Source organism: Micromesistius poutassou, assembly GCF_964030765.1.
Source record: "Micromesistius poutassou genome assembly, contig: SCAFFOLD_4386, whole genome shotgun sequence".
Classification (NCBI taxonomy): domain Eukaryota; kingdom Metazoa; phylum Chordata; class Actinopteri; order Gadiformes; family Gadidae; genus Micromesistius; species Micromesistius poutassou.
The window spans coordinates 7501-22310 of record NW_028177384.1 but is presented as its reverse complement, the minus strand read 5'-3'; the positions used below and the strand labels follow the sequence as shown (position 1 = coordinate 22310).

The 14810-nt window shown below is 52.3% G+C and overlaps 3 protein-coding genes across 4 annotated transcripts in view; 2 read left to right on the top strand and 1 right to left on the bottom strand.

Moving 5' to 3' along the window:
• Window positions 1-785: 785 nt before the first annotated feature.
• Window positions 786-10457, bottom strand: LOC311376180 (zinc transporter ZIP1-like; the record flags this gene model as incomplete). Its single annotated transcript, XM_084491045.1, has 3 exons — window positions 786-2558; window positions 8877-9007; window positions 10259-10457. 3 exons carry the CDS (start codon window positions 10455-10457, stop codon window positions 1872-1874), a joined length of 1017 nt encoding a protein of 338 aa, XP_084347171.1. The 3' UTR covers window positions 786-1871.
• On the top strand, window positions 3701-7244 carry LOC311376181 (single-strand DNA endonuclease ASTE1-like). Of its 2 annotated transcripts, XM_084491046.1 has the most exons (3): window positions 3701-5576; window positions 6259-6466; window positions 6618-7244. In XM_084491046.1, the coding sequence occupies exons 1-3, from the start codon at window positions 4335-4337 to the stop codon at window positions 6761-6763; spliced, it is 1596 nt and encodes a 531-aa protein (XP_084347172.1). In that variant the 5' UTR covers window positions 3701-4334; the 3' UTR covers window positions 6764-7244. The 2 variants fall into 2 exon arrangements, with proteins under 2 accessions (XP_084347172.1, XP_084347173.1); XM_084491047.1 differs by lacking the exon at window positions 6618-7244 and having other exon boundaries at window positions 6259-6606.
• A 1436-nt stretch (window positions 10458-11893) lies between the features above and the next one.
• The window catches only part of LOC311376182 (cyclic AMP-responsive element-binding protein 3-like protein 4), a 10417-nt gene continuing 7500 nt past the window's right edge, over window positions 11894-14810 (top strand). The window contains exons 1-3 of the mRNA XM_084491048.1: window positions 11894-12110; window positions 12941-13116; window positions 13778-14009. Coding sequence (XP_084347174.1) covers window positions 12946-13116; window positions 13778-14009 — 403 coding nt within the window. The 5' untranslated portion in view covers window positions 11894-12110; window positions 12941-12945. The remainder of the gene's footprint in view (window positions 12111-12940; window positions 13117-13777; window positions 14010-14810) is intronic.

The window sequence follows — 14810 nt, the reverse complement described above, 5'->3', positions numbered from 1 at the left end:
AAACACCTCCTGCCCGGTCAGCTCCCTGGGGAGGCCTCGGTAGGTGAGCTGTTCGTGAGGACCGAGGACTTTAATCTACATTACGCGGAGCACTTGGAGGCTAGCGGCGGTAGCGCGGATGACAGCAGACCGTAAACAAGCCAGGCTAGTAGCCGCTAGTTAGCCGCTAGTTAGCCGCTAGTAGCACTAGCCGGCTAACAGCGGAGAGGAAACGGGACAAGCTGACTTTTATCCACCCCGTGGTGATCCACTAACCCCCGGGCCGACACCAGAGCAGCTGCCGGCTGTGAGAACACCCGCACACATACCCGTAGGGACCGTTATTCGGGGTTACAAAACTCCCGAGGCCTCCGCTCCCACTAAGCGGCTCTCCTCCTCCTCCTCCTGCCGTCTCAGAGTGCGCCTTACCCGGGTGGAGGAGATGTCCATCATGACCTCCTGGAAGGCGGCCGTCTCCTCCGCCTGGCGCTGTGTGTGGAGCGCTATCTTCTCGCTGAACTTTCGGGGGTTGGAAGCCCCGGACCCTGCACCCGGAGCGGAGCCGGGACCGGGTCCGCAACCGCCTGCACCCGACGCGGACATCTTTACCGAGCGGACGGGGACGGCTTGACGTAGTGGAGCGGTTCTCCCCCCGTCGAACTGCGCGGTGACAGCGGCGACAGCAGCGCCCCCTGCAGGCCATGGCGGGGCCTGCTGAACTGTTATAAACTATTGTCATGACATCCAGGGTTGTGAATAGTTTTTTATGGTAAACCAAACGGAGGGGATGATCCACGACCACGGGATATAACAAGTGTCCAAAGTTTATTAGTGTCTTGAAATAAATATACATTCATTGAATTACAAAAGAGTGGAGGACAAAAAATCCTGAATTAACTGCAATCATTTCATTCTCAATTCATCTCATACAAAATATTTCATGGATCGGTCAGTTTTTTGGTCAGGGACAACGGAATTGATGAAAATACATTTTAAAAACGTACATTTGAGAAGTGTTGGACAAATGTCATCACCAAGTGAAGGTCAGTAACTCGCAGGGCGTTGTGATTGTGTGGCAGCACTCCGCTGTGGATGTTCTCAGTAAAAGCTTCTCCTCAAACGCAGGCGGAGAAGGGCATATTCAGAATTGTTATGGTACCACAAGACAGCGGAGTGGAGTTGCTGTTAGAATGTGTTTTCTGTTGTATGCTGAGACCACAGAACCCACAGTTTGGTCCACACCCGCTTTCGACTGGGAGAGGAAATTGTGAAACTGTGAGGACTTGTCTGGCACTGCGTTAGAGATGTTCAGTAAGGTCGTCATTAAGGTCCGAGTGAGGAGACCCCATTGGTTGAAGCAACGCATCATGGAAATAACAACCTGTCACCTGACAGGAAACGTAAGTGATATCAGTATCCTGATAGATGATTTACATAATCATATATATATATTAAAATGTAGTTTATAGGATTTTCACTGGAATGCAGAAGTGATTTTTGTGACTTCATCAGAACTTTCTATTGTCACAGATATTTTCGTGCCTTCAATATTACAACTTATTACAAAACAAATTATAAACCATGATTCAGGCTCGGAAGAAAGCGACAACAATCCATCAAGTTCAACTCATCAACCATTTGAATCGCATCGCGGCATGTCAACGCCTGCAACCGTCAAAACAGGAAACGCACGTCTCTTCCTTCCTGTCCCTCTCGGCGGCGGCGGCGGCAGCGGCAGCGGCAGCGGCAGCGGCGGTGGAAGCGGTGGCGGCGATAAGGCCTGGATCCACACACCGCTACAGCTGGATGAAGAGCACGGTGGTCACTGCTACAGCTGGATGAAGAGCACGGTGGTCACCGCTACAGCTGGATGAAGAGCACGGTGGTCACTGCTACAGCTGGATGAAGAGCACGGTGGTCACCACGGAGAAGCCCAGCAGCAGCGCGCCCACCTTGGGCAGCCGGTCGCGGCCCGCGCTGAGCTCGTGGGGCAGGATCTCCAGGAAGGTGACGTAGAGGAAGGTGCCGGTGGCCACGCCCTCCAGGGTGGCGCGGGCCAGCAGGTGCTGCGACGAGGCCCGCGTCTCCGTGAGCGCCAGCCCCAGCCCGATGCCCAGCGGGGACATGGCGGCGAAGAGCAGCACGCAGCCGGCCACCACGGGCCGCCGCAGCCGCGCCTGCACCAGCTTCAGGGACAGGCTGAAGGAGACGACGCTCTTGTGCAGGAGCAACGCCACGCAGACCTCCAGCACCCGGGCGCCGTCCTCCGTCAGCCCCACCGCCAGCCCCTCGAACACCGAGTGCAGCGACAGGGAGAACACCAGGACGAAGGCCCGCAGCGCCGAGCGCGGCGTGAGGTCAGCGTGGAGGTGACCGCCGCCCTCCTCCGCCGGGCGGCCGTGGGAGTGGCGGTGATCGTTCGACGCGCGTGATTGGATGCTGGAGTCGACCAATAGGGAGCGGCGTTCCTCGGAGGCGGGGGGAGGTCCCGGGTCTTTGAAGGCGAGGACGATCTGCTCGAGGACCAGCACCAGGAAGAAGCCCATGGCCATGATGAACTCCGGCAGCGGGAACTTGGACTGCGGGCAGGAGGGGTTTAGGGTCAAGGGTCAGAGGTCAGAGGTCAGGGGTCAGGGCAGCCAAGACACTAAATATAGAGAATAGTAGAACACCCTGAGAGAGAGAGATAGAGAGAGAGAGAGAGAGAGAGAGGGGGGGGGGGTAGAGAGATAGGGGGGAGGGAGAGAGTGAGATAGTCAGAGGAGGGGGTGAGAAGGAGAGAGAGAGGAGAGAGAGAGGAGAGAGAGAGGGGGGGGAGGGAGAGAGTGAGATAGTCAGAGGAGGGGGTGAGAAGGAGAGAGAGGAGAGAGAGAGGAGAGAGAGAGGGGGGGGAGGGAGAGAGTGAGATAGTCAGAGGAGGGGGTGAGAAGGAGAGAGAGAAAGAGGTGGGAGAGCAAATGTAACAGAGAGCATAGGACAGAGAGTGAGAGAATAGGGTTCATGACTTCCTGCTACAGTAAGGTTAAAAACATGAGATGAGATTTAATATCTGCACATGAGAATGATGTTGACTTAATGACTTTACGTGGATCACTGCGTTCTTAGTGTTTGTACTTTGAGTAGAGGATATTAGTACTAGTTCACAGTTCTCTGGAGACCACAGGATGTGTGAAAGGATGTCACCTCCGCAATCAAGGGCAAAGATATCATCTCTGAAGCGCACGCACACACACACACACACACACACACACACACACACACACACACACACACACACACACACACACACACACACACACACACACACACACACACACACCACCAGTGTTGGGGTAGTTACTCCAAAAAAGTTATTAGTTACTTAATAAACATAATTAGTAACTTATTACTAGTTACTTTGTAAGTTGTAACTAGTTACTAGTAAATTGTAATGACATTACTTTACTCGTTACTACATTTGAAAAGTAACTTCACTACTTATTACTTTACTTTCAATAAAAAATATAAAAATAAAGGTCACTTTATCCCCTACAATTAAAACAGAAATGCTACTTAATGCTACTTAAATGCTATTTAAGCCGCGGTGACACATGCTGTTACTTTATGCAATGGTCCAAAGGCTGAATGAACCTGATCTAATTCGCAATATGATATCGTGTCTTCCTCTCACCTTCTTGCAGACAAGAGGAGCCTTCTCACGTTTAAAACTAATGCTGTCTATCCAGGGCACCGTCAATAACCAGTAACCAGCCAGTAACTTTTGTTGTTGGTGGACCAAATGTCCGCGGTGGTGGACACATGATCCAGGGATTCAAAAGTTATTTTGAGTTTCGATTCCATGTTGGAATAACACTTGTCCAGGTAATGGGATAATGTTCTCCTGTCGGATGTTGGCTTGCGCGTCGTGGGTATTTTATCTAGTATTTTTCTAAATCTGGGTTGCGACAGTTGAAAGACGGCTGTCGCCTGGGCATAGAGTGCATTTGACTCGAATATTTTTGTCCTTTCAATTTATAAACTAAAACCCCCTGTCTCCGTCTCCATCTCTATCTCCATTTCCATCTCTCCTTCGCACCAGCAGCTACGTCACTCAAATCGATTGCTATGGCAACATGCAGAGGCAAGCAGCACACACACAGGCAGCACGCATGCACGCACCACTTAAACAGATCAGAACTTTACACACAGGCAAACACGCAGGAACGCGCGTTCCTATAGTCTAGTAAAGTAGTGTAGTTACCAAAAAAAGAAAAGAAGTAGTCTCGTTACTGTAATCCGTTACTTTGTAACTCGTTACCCCCAACACTGGTATCCAGTCACCATATTTGAAGTTAGAGCTTGACCAATCAGTCACCATGGGGGTAAAGGGCTTATCTTCACTGCTGGAGGACAACAGAAGGATCTCCCCGGACGTCCACTTCAGGGACAGCAAGCTGGTGGTGGATGGAAACAACCTGCTCTACCACCTCCACTTCTCGCCCGACCTGGACCAGAACCACGGCGGGGAGTACCTGGCCTTCCGGGCGCAGGTCCGGGCTTTCTTCAAGACTCTGGCCGACTGTGGAATCAAACTGTACGTGGTGATGGACGGAGGGGCGGGCGCCAGCGACATCAAACTGGACACCATCATGGACCGGGCCAGAGGGAAGGCCTGGAGGACCCACGACGCCGCTCTGACGGGCAGGAGGGTCAACATCCTCCCCCCCCTCACCAAGCTGGTGTTCCGGCAGGCGCTGAACGGCCTGAAGGTGCCGCTGGTCAGGTGCTTCGGAGAGGCCGACGGCCAGCTGGCTGCCCTGGCCAGAGAGTGGTGCTGCCCGGTGCTGTCCACAGACAGCGACTTCTACATCTTTGACCTTCCTGGGGGCCTTCTGCACCTGGATCACTTCCGGTGGCGCTCAGTGGAGACGCGCCGTGGCGTCCCCTGCAGGCGATACACCGCGTCCAACTTCTGCACCTTCTTCAACATCCACCGCCAGCTGCTGCCCGTCTTCGCCTCGCTGGCCGGGAACGACTACGTCAACCTCAGAGACGTGAACTGGGCCAGATACGCTCCACTGGGAAGACCTCAAATGAAGAACAGAGCCGCCCGCCTGGAGGGCCTCCTGAGCTGGCTGGGAGCCCGCACAGACCGGACGACAGAAGACACCCTGACAGCAGCGATGGACCTCATGCCCCACATGAGTCAACGGGCTCGGACGGAGGTGAGGACGGCCCTGCTGGAGTACCGGCTCCCCAGCTCCTCTCTGCGGGGGTTCTTCAGTGAGGGAACCGTTCCGCCGCTGCCCGCTGAGATGTTGACCTGCGTCCCCGACTGGGTCCGGGCGCCCCTGGCCAGAGGAGAGCTGAGCGGTGACGTGTTGAACCTGCTTGTGCACAGGAGGAACATACTGCAAACCCAGGTGGAGCGCAGCGACCTACAGAGCTCCAACGTCACCTCGAAGCACATCCGGCAGGTGTGGTACGGGCTGCTGCTGGGCCAGGGGGGGGGTGAGGTGGAGGAGGTGGACCGGGTCGGTCTGGAGCTCGCCAGTGTCAAGGTGCAACCGCTGGTCCAAGGAGCCGCTCAGAGGCTGAGGTTGGACTCTCTGCCCCAGGTAGGTCTACCCACTCATTCAGCTGGATGATAGGTCGATTAAAGATTCATTTCAGGGATATATCTGGAAAGTATCTCCTTTCCCAATACTTTTAATTGTAGTAGCCATAAAATATGTGCCCCTCCCTCTAGTGAAGTAAACACGTGTATCTGTGTATCGGAGAAAGCAGTAGACATATCTCCACCAGTTTACTCCATCCTTCAGTTGTCAGTAGTGGTGTAACGATACGCGGATTCGTACCGAAATCTTTCGGTACGGGTCTAACGGTTCGATGCACGTTTCATTTCGGTACGTACCGAGAAAAAAAAAAAATAATAACTAACTTTTTTTTTTGAATTCAGTTTTTATTGATGATCACACACTCTGTGACACTCTGACTCTGTGAGTGTCTCGTCTTGATGTTTTGTGTTGAGGACCACAATGGAAATAAGTCCTGGACTTTATTGTGTTTTTATCCTCAATTGTATTTGATGTCTTTTCATGTGTGTAAGGCATTTGTTTGATACAATTTTATAAATCTAATCAAAATCAAATTCTTTAATAAAAATAAAATAATAAAAACTGCTGTACCGAAAAACATACCGAGCCGTGACTTATAAACCGAGCTAAGTACTGAACCGTGACTTTAGTGTATGGTTACACCCCTAGTTGTCAGTGTATGTGCTTTGTTCCCACTTCCCAGGCAGACCGCGCTGTGAGGCTGCAGGTGTGTCTGGAGACGCTGGGCGTGGAGGAAGAGACGCTGGAGGGAGTTCCGGCTCACCTGCGCCTCCCAGTGGCTGTGACCTGCTACTGGCTGAGGAGGGCCAGCCCTGAGCTGACGCTCCTCAAAGCTCTGCTGATGGTCATGGTCCAAGGAGAACTGAACCGACGGACAGGAGCGACAACAGGTAGGTAGCACATGTGTGCTCAGCAAAAAACAAAACTAACAATCAAACAAACACTCACCCCCTGTGTGTGTGTGTGTGTGTGTGTGTGTGTGTGTGTGTGTGTGTGTGTGTGTGTGTGTGTGTGTGTGTGTGTGTGTGTGTGTGTGTGTAGGCTGGCAGGGGGATACCAGCCACAACCCTCAGCCTCTGGATGTCGTGGCTCACAGCTTCAACCAATGGCAGGCCTGCCTGAAGGACGCCTCCCAGCTCAACCTGCTGCTCTGCAAGCCCCTCCCTGAACCACACTTCGCCTGGTGAGACACCCAGACAGTACTGTTTCCATAGCAACACCATCACCCAGACAGTACTGTTTCCATAGCAACACCATCACCCAGACAGTACTGTTCCCATAGCAACACCATCACCCAGACAGTACTGTTCCCATAGCAACACCATGACCCAGACAGTACTGTTCCCATAGCAACACCATCACCCAGACAGTACTGTTTCCATAGTAACACCATCACCCAGACAGTACTGTTTCCATAGTAACACCATCACCTGGCCAGTATACCATCACCTAGGCAGCCTGTGTTCTGTTACCATAGTTACACCATGTCAAAAGCTCCTGTGGAGACACTAATACATAAAAATAAATAAAAGTAACATAGAAAGTTGAGTGTTGGGTCAACAGAATGTGGGTTTAAGATAAGATAAGTGCTTCATTAACCCCAGAGGGGTTGGTCCAGGTTGTACCAGGGCCGGCTGGTGCACCAGCGGCAGAAGCAGCTCCAGGAGAGAGGACCAGAGGACATGGTACAGGACGACCAGTTCAGGAGACTGTACAGGAGGCTCCTGGGAGCCGTGACCCAGCCAGACCCCGGGGCCAACAGGAGGGCTGGGGGGCCCGAGGCCCAGCTGAGGGCCAGCATGGAGCACCTTCACCTCAACACCCTGGAGGAGGAGGAGGAGGAGGAGGAGGAGGAGGAGGAGGAGGGGGAGGAGGAGGAGGAGGAGGAGGAGGAGCTGGGCGGGGCTGCAGGCCTGGATCAGGGCTCTGATAGGCCGAGGGTGTCGGTTAGAACACGCTACAGAACCAAAGACAGGACGGGCCGGTCCAGAAACCCAGAACTGGGGAGGAAGCAGGAGAGGGAGGGGTGGGGGTGAGCAGGAAGGAGTTCTAGAGGTGGGGGCGATAGGCCAGCGGTTGGAGCAGGGTGTCCTCTGTGTACTTTGACTGTCTGTGTTTTGCGTCTCCTGAGCTTTGCTACTCGACATTTCACAAAGTCTGAACATTCCTGGCGGGCGTCGTTGTTGTAAAACTTGTCAAACACGTGAGCGACTCCGACCTACCCTGAACATACCCTGTCATTAACCATTGGCGTATGAATCTATTTTATAAAGCCTCTTAGCAACAATGTGCGACTGCGTGGGGAAGACCTTTCAACATAATATGAAATGTACTTCTGAGATGTCAATTAATAAAATTACTATTTACAATTACAATATGATTTGTAAAGTGTGTGGGGGGGGGCCCCTTCAGGGGTCCGGCCGTGAAGAAGTCTGACAGACGGGATTCATTCCCTAATGTAGGCCCAGTGTATAGGCCTACTGATACTGTACACTCACACACATCAGTACAGTAGGCCTACTGATACTGTACACTCACACACATCAGTACAGTAGGCCTACTGATACTGTACACTCACACACATCAGTACAGTAGGCCTACTGATACTGTACACCCACACACATCAGTGCAGTAGGCTATATGCTTTCTGCTGCATTGCTTCATGGGACCAGGAGGCAATGCAGAGTTGATGGAGTTGATGATATGATACCTTGGAAATGTCCAGAAGCTAAACTTACAGCAGACTGAGGAGCCTCTCAGTGCGTGTGTTTGCATGTGTTGGTGTTGGTGTATGAAGTATCTGTATGAAGTCCATTCACCATAGAAGTTAGTATCTACCACTGACAACAGAAATAATACACAGACTCATAACAAACACCATCTTCTAGTCTTCTGGTTTAGAAGACTCCTAAATCTAGTTTAGTGTCTCAGGTGTAGTTTAGTGTCTTAGGTGTAGTTTACTTCCTCAGCTGTAGATAAGTGTATTAGTGTAATAGTCCCTCAGGTGTAGTTTAGTGTCTTAGGTGTAGTTTAGTGTCTTAGGTGTAGTTTAGATCCTCAGCTGTAGATAAGTGTATTAGTGTAATAGTCCCTCAGGTGTAGTTTAGTGTCTTAGGTGTAGTTTAGTAGACTCAGGTTAATTGGAGCAGGTGAGGGGGTGGAGCTAGCACATGTAGTTTAGGTTGAGGGTTGGAGTTCGCAGGTGTCGTAAGTTGGACCAGGTAAGGGTGTGGAGCTACCAGGTGAGGGGGCGGGGCTAGCAGGTGTAGTGGGCCCAGGTGAGTGGGTGGGTCTCCTCACCTTGAGCCCAGCCGTGTTGCAGGCCTGGGTCATGCCCTCCAGGTAATCGGGGAGCAGGTCCAGCAGACAGGTGGCCAGGAACACACCGCCGGCGAAGCAGCTCACCAGGCTCACCCAGCGCCGCTGCCTCTCTGCCCGGTCACACAACCCCATCACATTACAATACAACTACACATTTTGAAAATTTTAAAATTTTTAAATGTCAAATTTTAAAATTTGAAATAAATACAAATTTTACATTTTTTTTACATTTTGAACCACAATATGGAAGTCACTACAATTTATTTTTATTAAAACACACATTATGTTACAGCTAAACCACAAGTTATATGACAACATGTCACCTCTTAGCAGTCTATCTATAGCACATTATTGTATAGCATATTATTCCAGTTAATATTACAATATGACAACAAGGCATACAGACATGTCCAACAGACAGACAGGCGGGTTGAACACCAAGAAGGATTCAGTCAGTCTGTCTGTCTGTCTGTCATACAGACAGACAGATCAAACAGACAGATCAAACAGACAGACAGATGGGGTTTGAGCCCGTAGACAGGCAGACAGACAGGCTGAGTGTGTTGTGCATGAACTAGTTCAAAATAACTAGTTCATTGAACAAGTTAATTTTTCTATGAACTTTGAACTGAACGTAACATATTTTTAACTAAAGAACTTGAACTTGAACTAGTTCAGATTTTGTGACATTCTGAATTGATGCTTAGGTCCAGATGACGTGTTTATTAAATAGAGTTACTGCCTTAGTTGTGATGAATGAAACAGGTGTACAAATAATATCCACAACAATCTGAGATAGTAGTGATGGGCAGCAGGTAATGGAGAGGATTCATTTAAAAGATAAGCACAGAATACTCACTCCCACAGTTTTTCTTCGGTTTCTAAAAAAACTGTTAATGAACTGAACATGAACTAGTTCAAAGCTGAACTGGTGAACTATGAACGTGAATTTATTCATTTTCTTTTGTATGAACTGAACTTCAAACTAGTTCATGTGAAGTGTGAACTTGCACAACAGTGCCGAGCCCATACACAGACAGGCAGACAGACAGGCTGAGTCCACAGACAGGCAGACAGACAGCCTGAGCCCATAGACAGGCATACAGACAGCCTGAGCCCATAGACAGGCAGGCAGACAGACAGCCTGAGCCCATAGACAGGCAGACAGACAGCCTGAGCCCATAGACAGGCAGACAGACAGACAGCCTGAGCCCATAGACAGACAGACAGACAGCCTGAGCCCATAGACAGGCAGACAGACAGACAGCCTGAGCCCATAGACAGGCAGACAGACAGGCTGAGCCCATACACAGACAGGCAGACAGGCTGATCGTGCAGACAGACAGGCAGGTGGGGGTTACCTGGGTCCAGGCTCAGCAGCCCCGCCCGTCTCACCACACAGAAGGGCAGGAACCCGAACAGCAGGGTGGAGGACAGCAGCACCCCCAGAGCCCCCAGCTTCAGCTCCACCCCGGGGACGTCCGCCGGCGCCCCGCCCCACAAACCTCTCTCCCATCCCAGGGCCGGGTCCGAGGGAGAGCCCCCTCCTCTGGGAACCATGACAACCAACCGGCCAGGGTCTCAGAGAGGGAGAGCGGGGCGGTGAGGAGAGAGGAGAGAGGAGAGGAGAATCTGCCGAAGAAAACAAAGAGTCCGCGTTATAGGGTCAACCTTCCTGAATATACCGTCCTAAGACGGGTGTCCTAAGCCGGGGGTAGTAGGCCTACTTCCAAAAGTACAGGAACTTTGGCAAGCATTGGTCAAAAGATCGCCGTAAACTTCACCGTCCTTTTGAATTTATTACAAACATTCATTATTTGTATACTATTATTATGATGAATTCTTATTTTACTTTTTCAAAATGTGTTTAAATCACATGTATGCTAAACCCAGAGCTCCGTCTTGTTGCGTCCCTATTCTCTAATCGATCCACTCAATCGATCCGATCGATCCAGCCGGAGCAACAAGGGAGCAGAAGAACAGAAAAGAGCCGCAAACCGCTGCTATCCGGCGGTCAGAAGTTGGACCGCGACTCGGTAACAGTTTTGAAAGAAGGTAGAAATCCCTTACAGTCAGACGGCTGGTCTAGTCCCGGCGAAACGGCTCGTTCAGTCTCCGGACGGCGGTGTTGACGAGGTGTCGGTCTTGGTGCTCCAGGGAGAGGAACCGTGCTCCAGGGCGGTCCTAGGGTGGCTGTGTTCGCGGAAACGGAGTGACTCACACGGCGTCCGAGCAGCCAGTCAGCTGACGGGTTCACCTGATCACATGGAGCCGGAGGAGGAGGAGGGGATCCCGGCTCCATAGCCGAACACCGGGTCCTATCCGAGCGGACCGGGGAACGACGCTCTGGGATGTGGGAGAACTTCACTGGAGTTCCAGCATGAAAGTTTGCATTGTTTGTAAAATGACTCAAATGAAGAACCCATTAATAAATGATGATGAGAGGCAGTTCTGGTTGTAAACTTCGTGTTGTAGGCCTATGTAGTATATTCACATGACACAACACTAATATATGATATATTTTATGCTTGGTTGGCCTCCTAAGGTTTAGGCATCGTTAACACATGTAACCCATATCACAAAGATATTTAAACAGAATCCAGATTCTAACAGATTGCTTTCAGTATTTTTCATATTCAAGAGAAAATCATGTCAACAATACCATAATCATATTCAAGTTCCCTTAAAAGTTATTTAAAGATGACATATAATGTCTAAGTGATAAAAAAAACTACAATAATGTAAGTTCCATCACTTAAATCTAATTTAGGATCTAAAAAAGTCACATTTATATACTTATGAATGAAAAAGCGCCCTCAGTCACCACCTATATATACTAACGGTTTATAATCACTGAAGTGACTGGGCTCTCTATACAGGAACCTCTGACCAATCAATCGCAAGGCATTTGTGACGTTCCTAAAAGGCGCAGTATCTACTTCCCAGATCACGACGTCGGCGTGTAATCCCGCGAGAGTGGAATCCCGACAGTGTGCAGTCCGTGATATTCTAGCCGTGCGCTGACGAGGCGTCCTGTCTGCGGAACAACGCAACACAACTCAGACAGCTGGGTGGGATTTTTTGTGGATAGATTTTCTGTCGAAAAAAGATGCAGCAGGCTCCGTGCAATCCTCCCTGCGGTTAAAAAGTTGACAGATCGGTAATGCGGACCTCTGATCTGGGAGAAGACCTGCATGTGACGGCCGGAGCGCGGTGAGTACAGGGGGACATTCCCAGTGCGGGCTGTTCTTGTTTATCCGGATAGACCAGGACATCCCAGCGGGGGTGGTGGAGCGAGCTCTGAAAACCACCCAGGCCTGAGCAGGATGGACTGACTGATGCTCAACAAATGACTCGACCCAGATTAATGGTTTATTAAAATATAGTTGAATTAATATTAGTATTAATAACTGCGTCAGCTTTTCCCCCGCAGGGAACTCTGATCGAGTGCAAACTGCAGAACTTGTTTCATTCAGCTCTAAAGTTAATGATTTAGTTACTTATGTTTAATAGACCTGTAATAAGCAATTTTTATAATGCAGAGCAAGCAGATAAAGTTTGTTTATGTGCGCTTGCGCGTGCACGCGCCACCAGGATGTTGATATCCTGTAGCGTCGGGAGGCCCCGCCCCCTCAGGTAACAGTTATCAACTCAGGTGTCTTCATTCCTTCTTTGACATCCTGCTCGTGAAGGGTGAGCCTGTTCGAATACGGACCTAGAATAATACCATCTTTAGAGGGATTAGATGAGTAGAATAGATATAATAACAGTTGTTCTAGAACCAACATACAGGTGCATTAGGTGTGTGTTTAGACAGGTGTGTGTTCAGACAGGTGTGTGTTTAGACAGGTGTGTGTTGGATACAGTAGTCGTAATCACAGGTGTGTGTTTAAGACAGGTGTCTTCATAACGTGTGTTTATATGATATGCGTTATAACAGTCGTGTGTGTGTATGTGTGTGTGTGCGTGCGTGCGTGCGTGTGTGTGCGTGTGTTTTTGTGTGTGCGTGCGTGCATGCGTGTGTGTGCGTGTGTGCCTTCCAGGTGAGATGGATGCTGAGATGGGGAGTGTGTTCCTCTCCGGGGGGGGGCAGGAGGAGGCTGCTGGAGGCCGCGCCTCGTGGAGTCTGGAGACGTCGTTCCCCTGCTCGGACGCCGTCTTCACCAACTCAGAGAAGCCCCTGCAGGACTGGCTGCTCCACCCCGGGGCTGCAGGCCTGGTGAGTGTGTCAGGACTGGCTGCTCCACCCCGGTGCTGCAGGCCTGGTGAGTGTGTGAGGACTGGCTGCTCCACCCCGGGGCTGCAGGCCTGGTGAGTGTGTCAGGACTGGCTGCTCCACCCCGGGGCTGCAGGCCTGGTGAGTGTGTCAGGACTGGCTGCTCCACCCCGGGGCTGCAGGCCTGGTGAGTGTGTCAGGACTGGCTGGTCCACCCCGGGGCTGCAGGTCTGGGGAGTGTCGCAGTGTCCAAAGCGGCTCTTCCCACTTGGTACCTCACCTGGTACCACTTGGTACCTCACCTGCAGGGTGACGTTAAACGGTTGTGTTACTGAACCTGGGACAGTGTGATGTCACCGCTGTCTGTCTATCTATGGTGTCATCAATGTGCTGTAACAGACGTGATGTGTTGGCTCCCCCTCTCCCCCTCCCCCTCTCCCCCTCCCCCTCCCCCCCTCTCCCCCTCCCCCTCTCCCCCTCCCCCCCTCTACCCCCCCCTCTCCCCCTCCCCCTCTCCCCCTCCCCCTCTCCCCCCCCCTCCCCCTCTCCCCCTCCCCCTCTCCCCCTCCCCCTCCCCCCCTCTCCCCCCCCCTCCCCCTCCCCCTCTCCCCCTCCCCCTCTCCCCCCCCTCCCCCTCCCCCCCTCCCCCTCTGTGGACTGGCAGGACAGCGACTCAGAGGTGGATGTGCTGCAGGCCATCGACCCCAACATGGTGTTCCCCAGCGGGACGGCCGGGGGGGACCCCACCTCCGAGAGCGACAGCAGCATCTCCGAGGACCCCCCGGCCGCCCCGGCGCCGCTGCCCCCCACCGTGTTCCAGGTGGTGTACGACATCAGCGGCCTGGGGAAGGTGGCCAAGGCCCCGCCGGAGGAGGGCGTGATCTCCATCGAGCTCGGTGAGCGTCCGACTCACTGCTGTTGACTGGTTCAGGGGGACTTGGGTCCCGACCCACTGCTGTTGACTGGTTCAGCGGGGCTTGGGTCCCGACTCACTGCTGTTGACTGGTTCAGGGGGGCTTGGGTCCCGACTCACTGCTGTTGACTGGTTCAGGGGGGGCTTGGGTCCCGACCCACTGCTGTTGACTGGTTCAGCGGGGCTTGGGTCCTGTTGACTGGTTCAGGGGGGCTTGGGTCCCGACTCACTGCTGTTGACTGGTTCAGGGGGGCTTGGGTCCCGACTCACTGCTGTTGACTGGTTCAGCGGGGCTTGGGTCCCGACTCACTGCTGTTGACTGGTTCAGGGGGGCTTGGGTCCCGACTCACTGCTGTTGACTGGTTCAGGGGGGGCTTGGGTCCTGACCCACTGCTGTTGACTGGTTCAGGGGGGGCTTGGGTCCCGACTCACTGCTGTTGACTGGTTCAGGGGGGCTTGGGTCCCGACTCACTGCTGTTGACTGGTTCAGGGGGGCTTGGGTCCCGACTCACTGCTGTTGACTGGTTCAGGGGGGGCTTGGGTCCAGACTCACTGCTGTTGACTGGTTCAGGGGGGGCTTGGGTCCCGACTCACTGCTGTTGACTGGTTCAGGGGGGCTTGGGTCCCGACTCACTGCTGTTGACTGGTTCAGCGGGGGCTTGGGTCCAGACTCACTGCTGTTGACTGGTTCAGGGGGGGCTTGGGTCCCGACTCACTGCTGTTGACTGGTTCAGCGGGGGCTTGGGTCCCGACTCACTGCTGTTGACTGGTTCAGGGGGGGCTT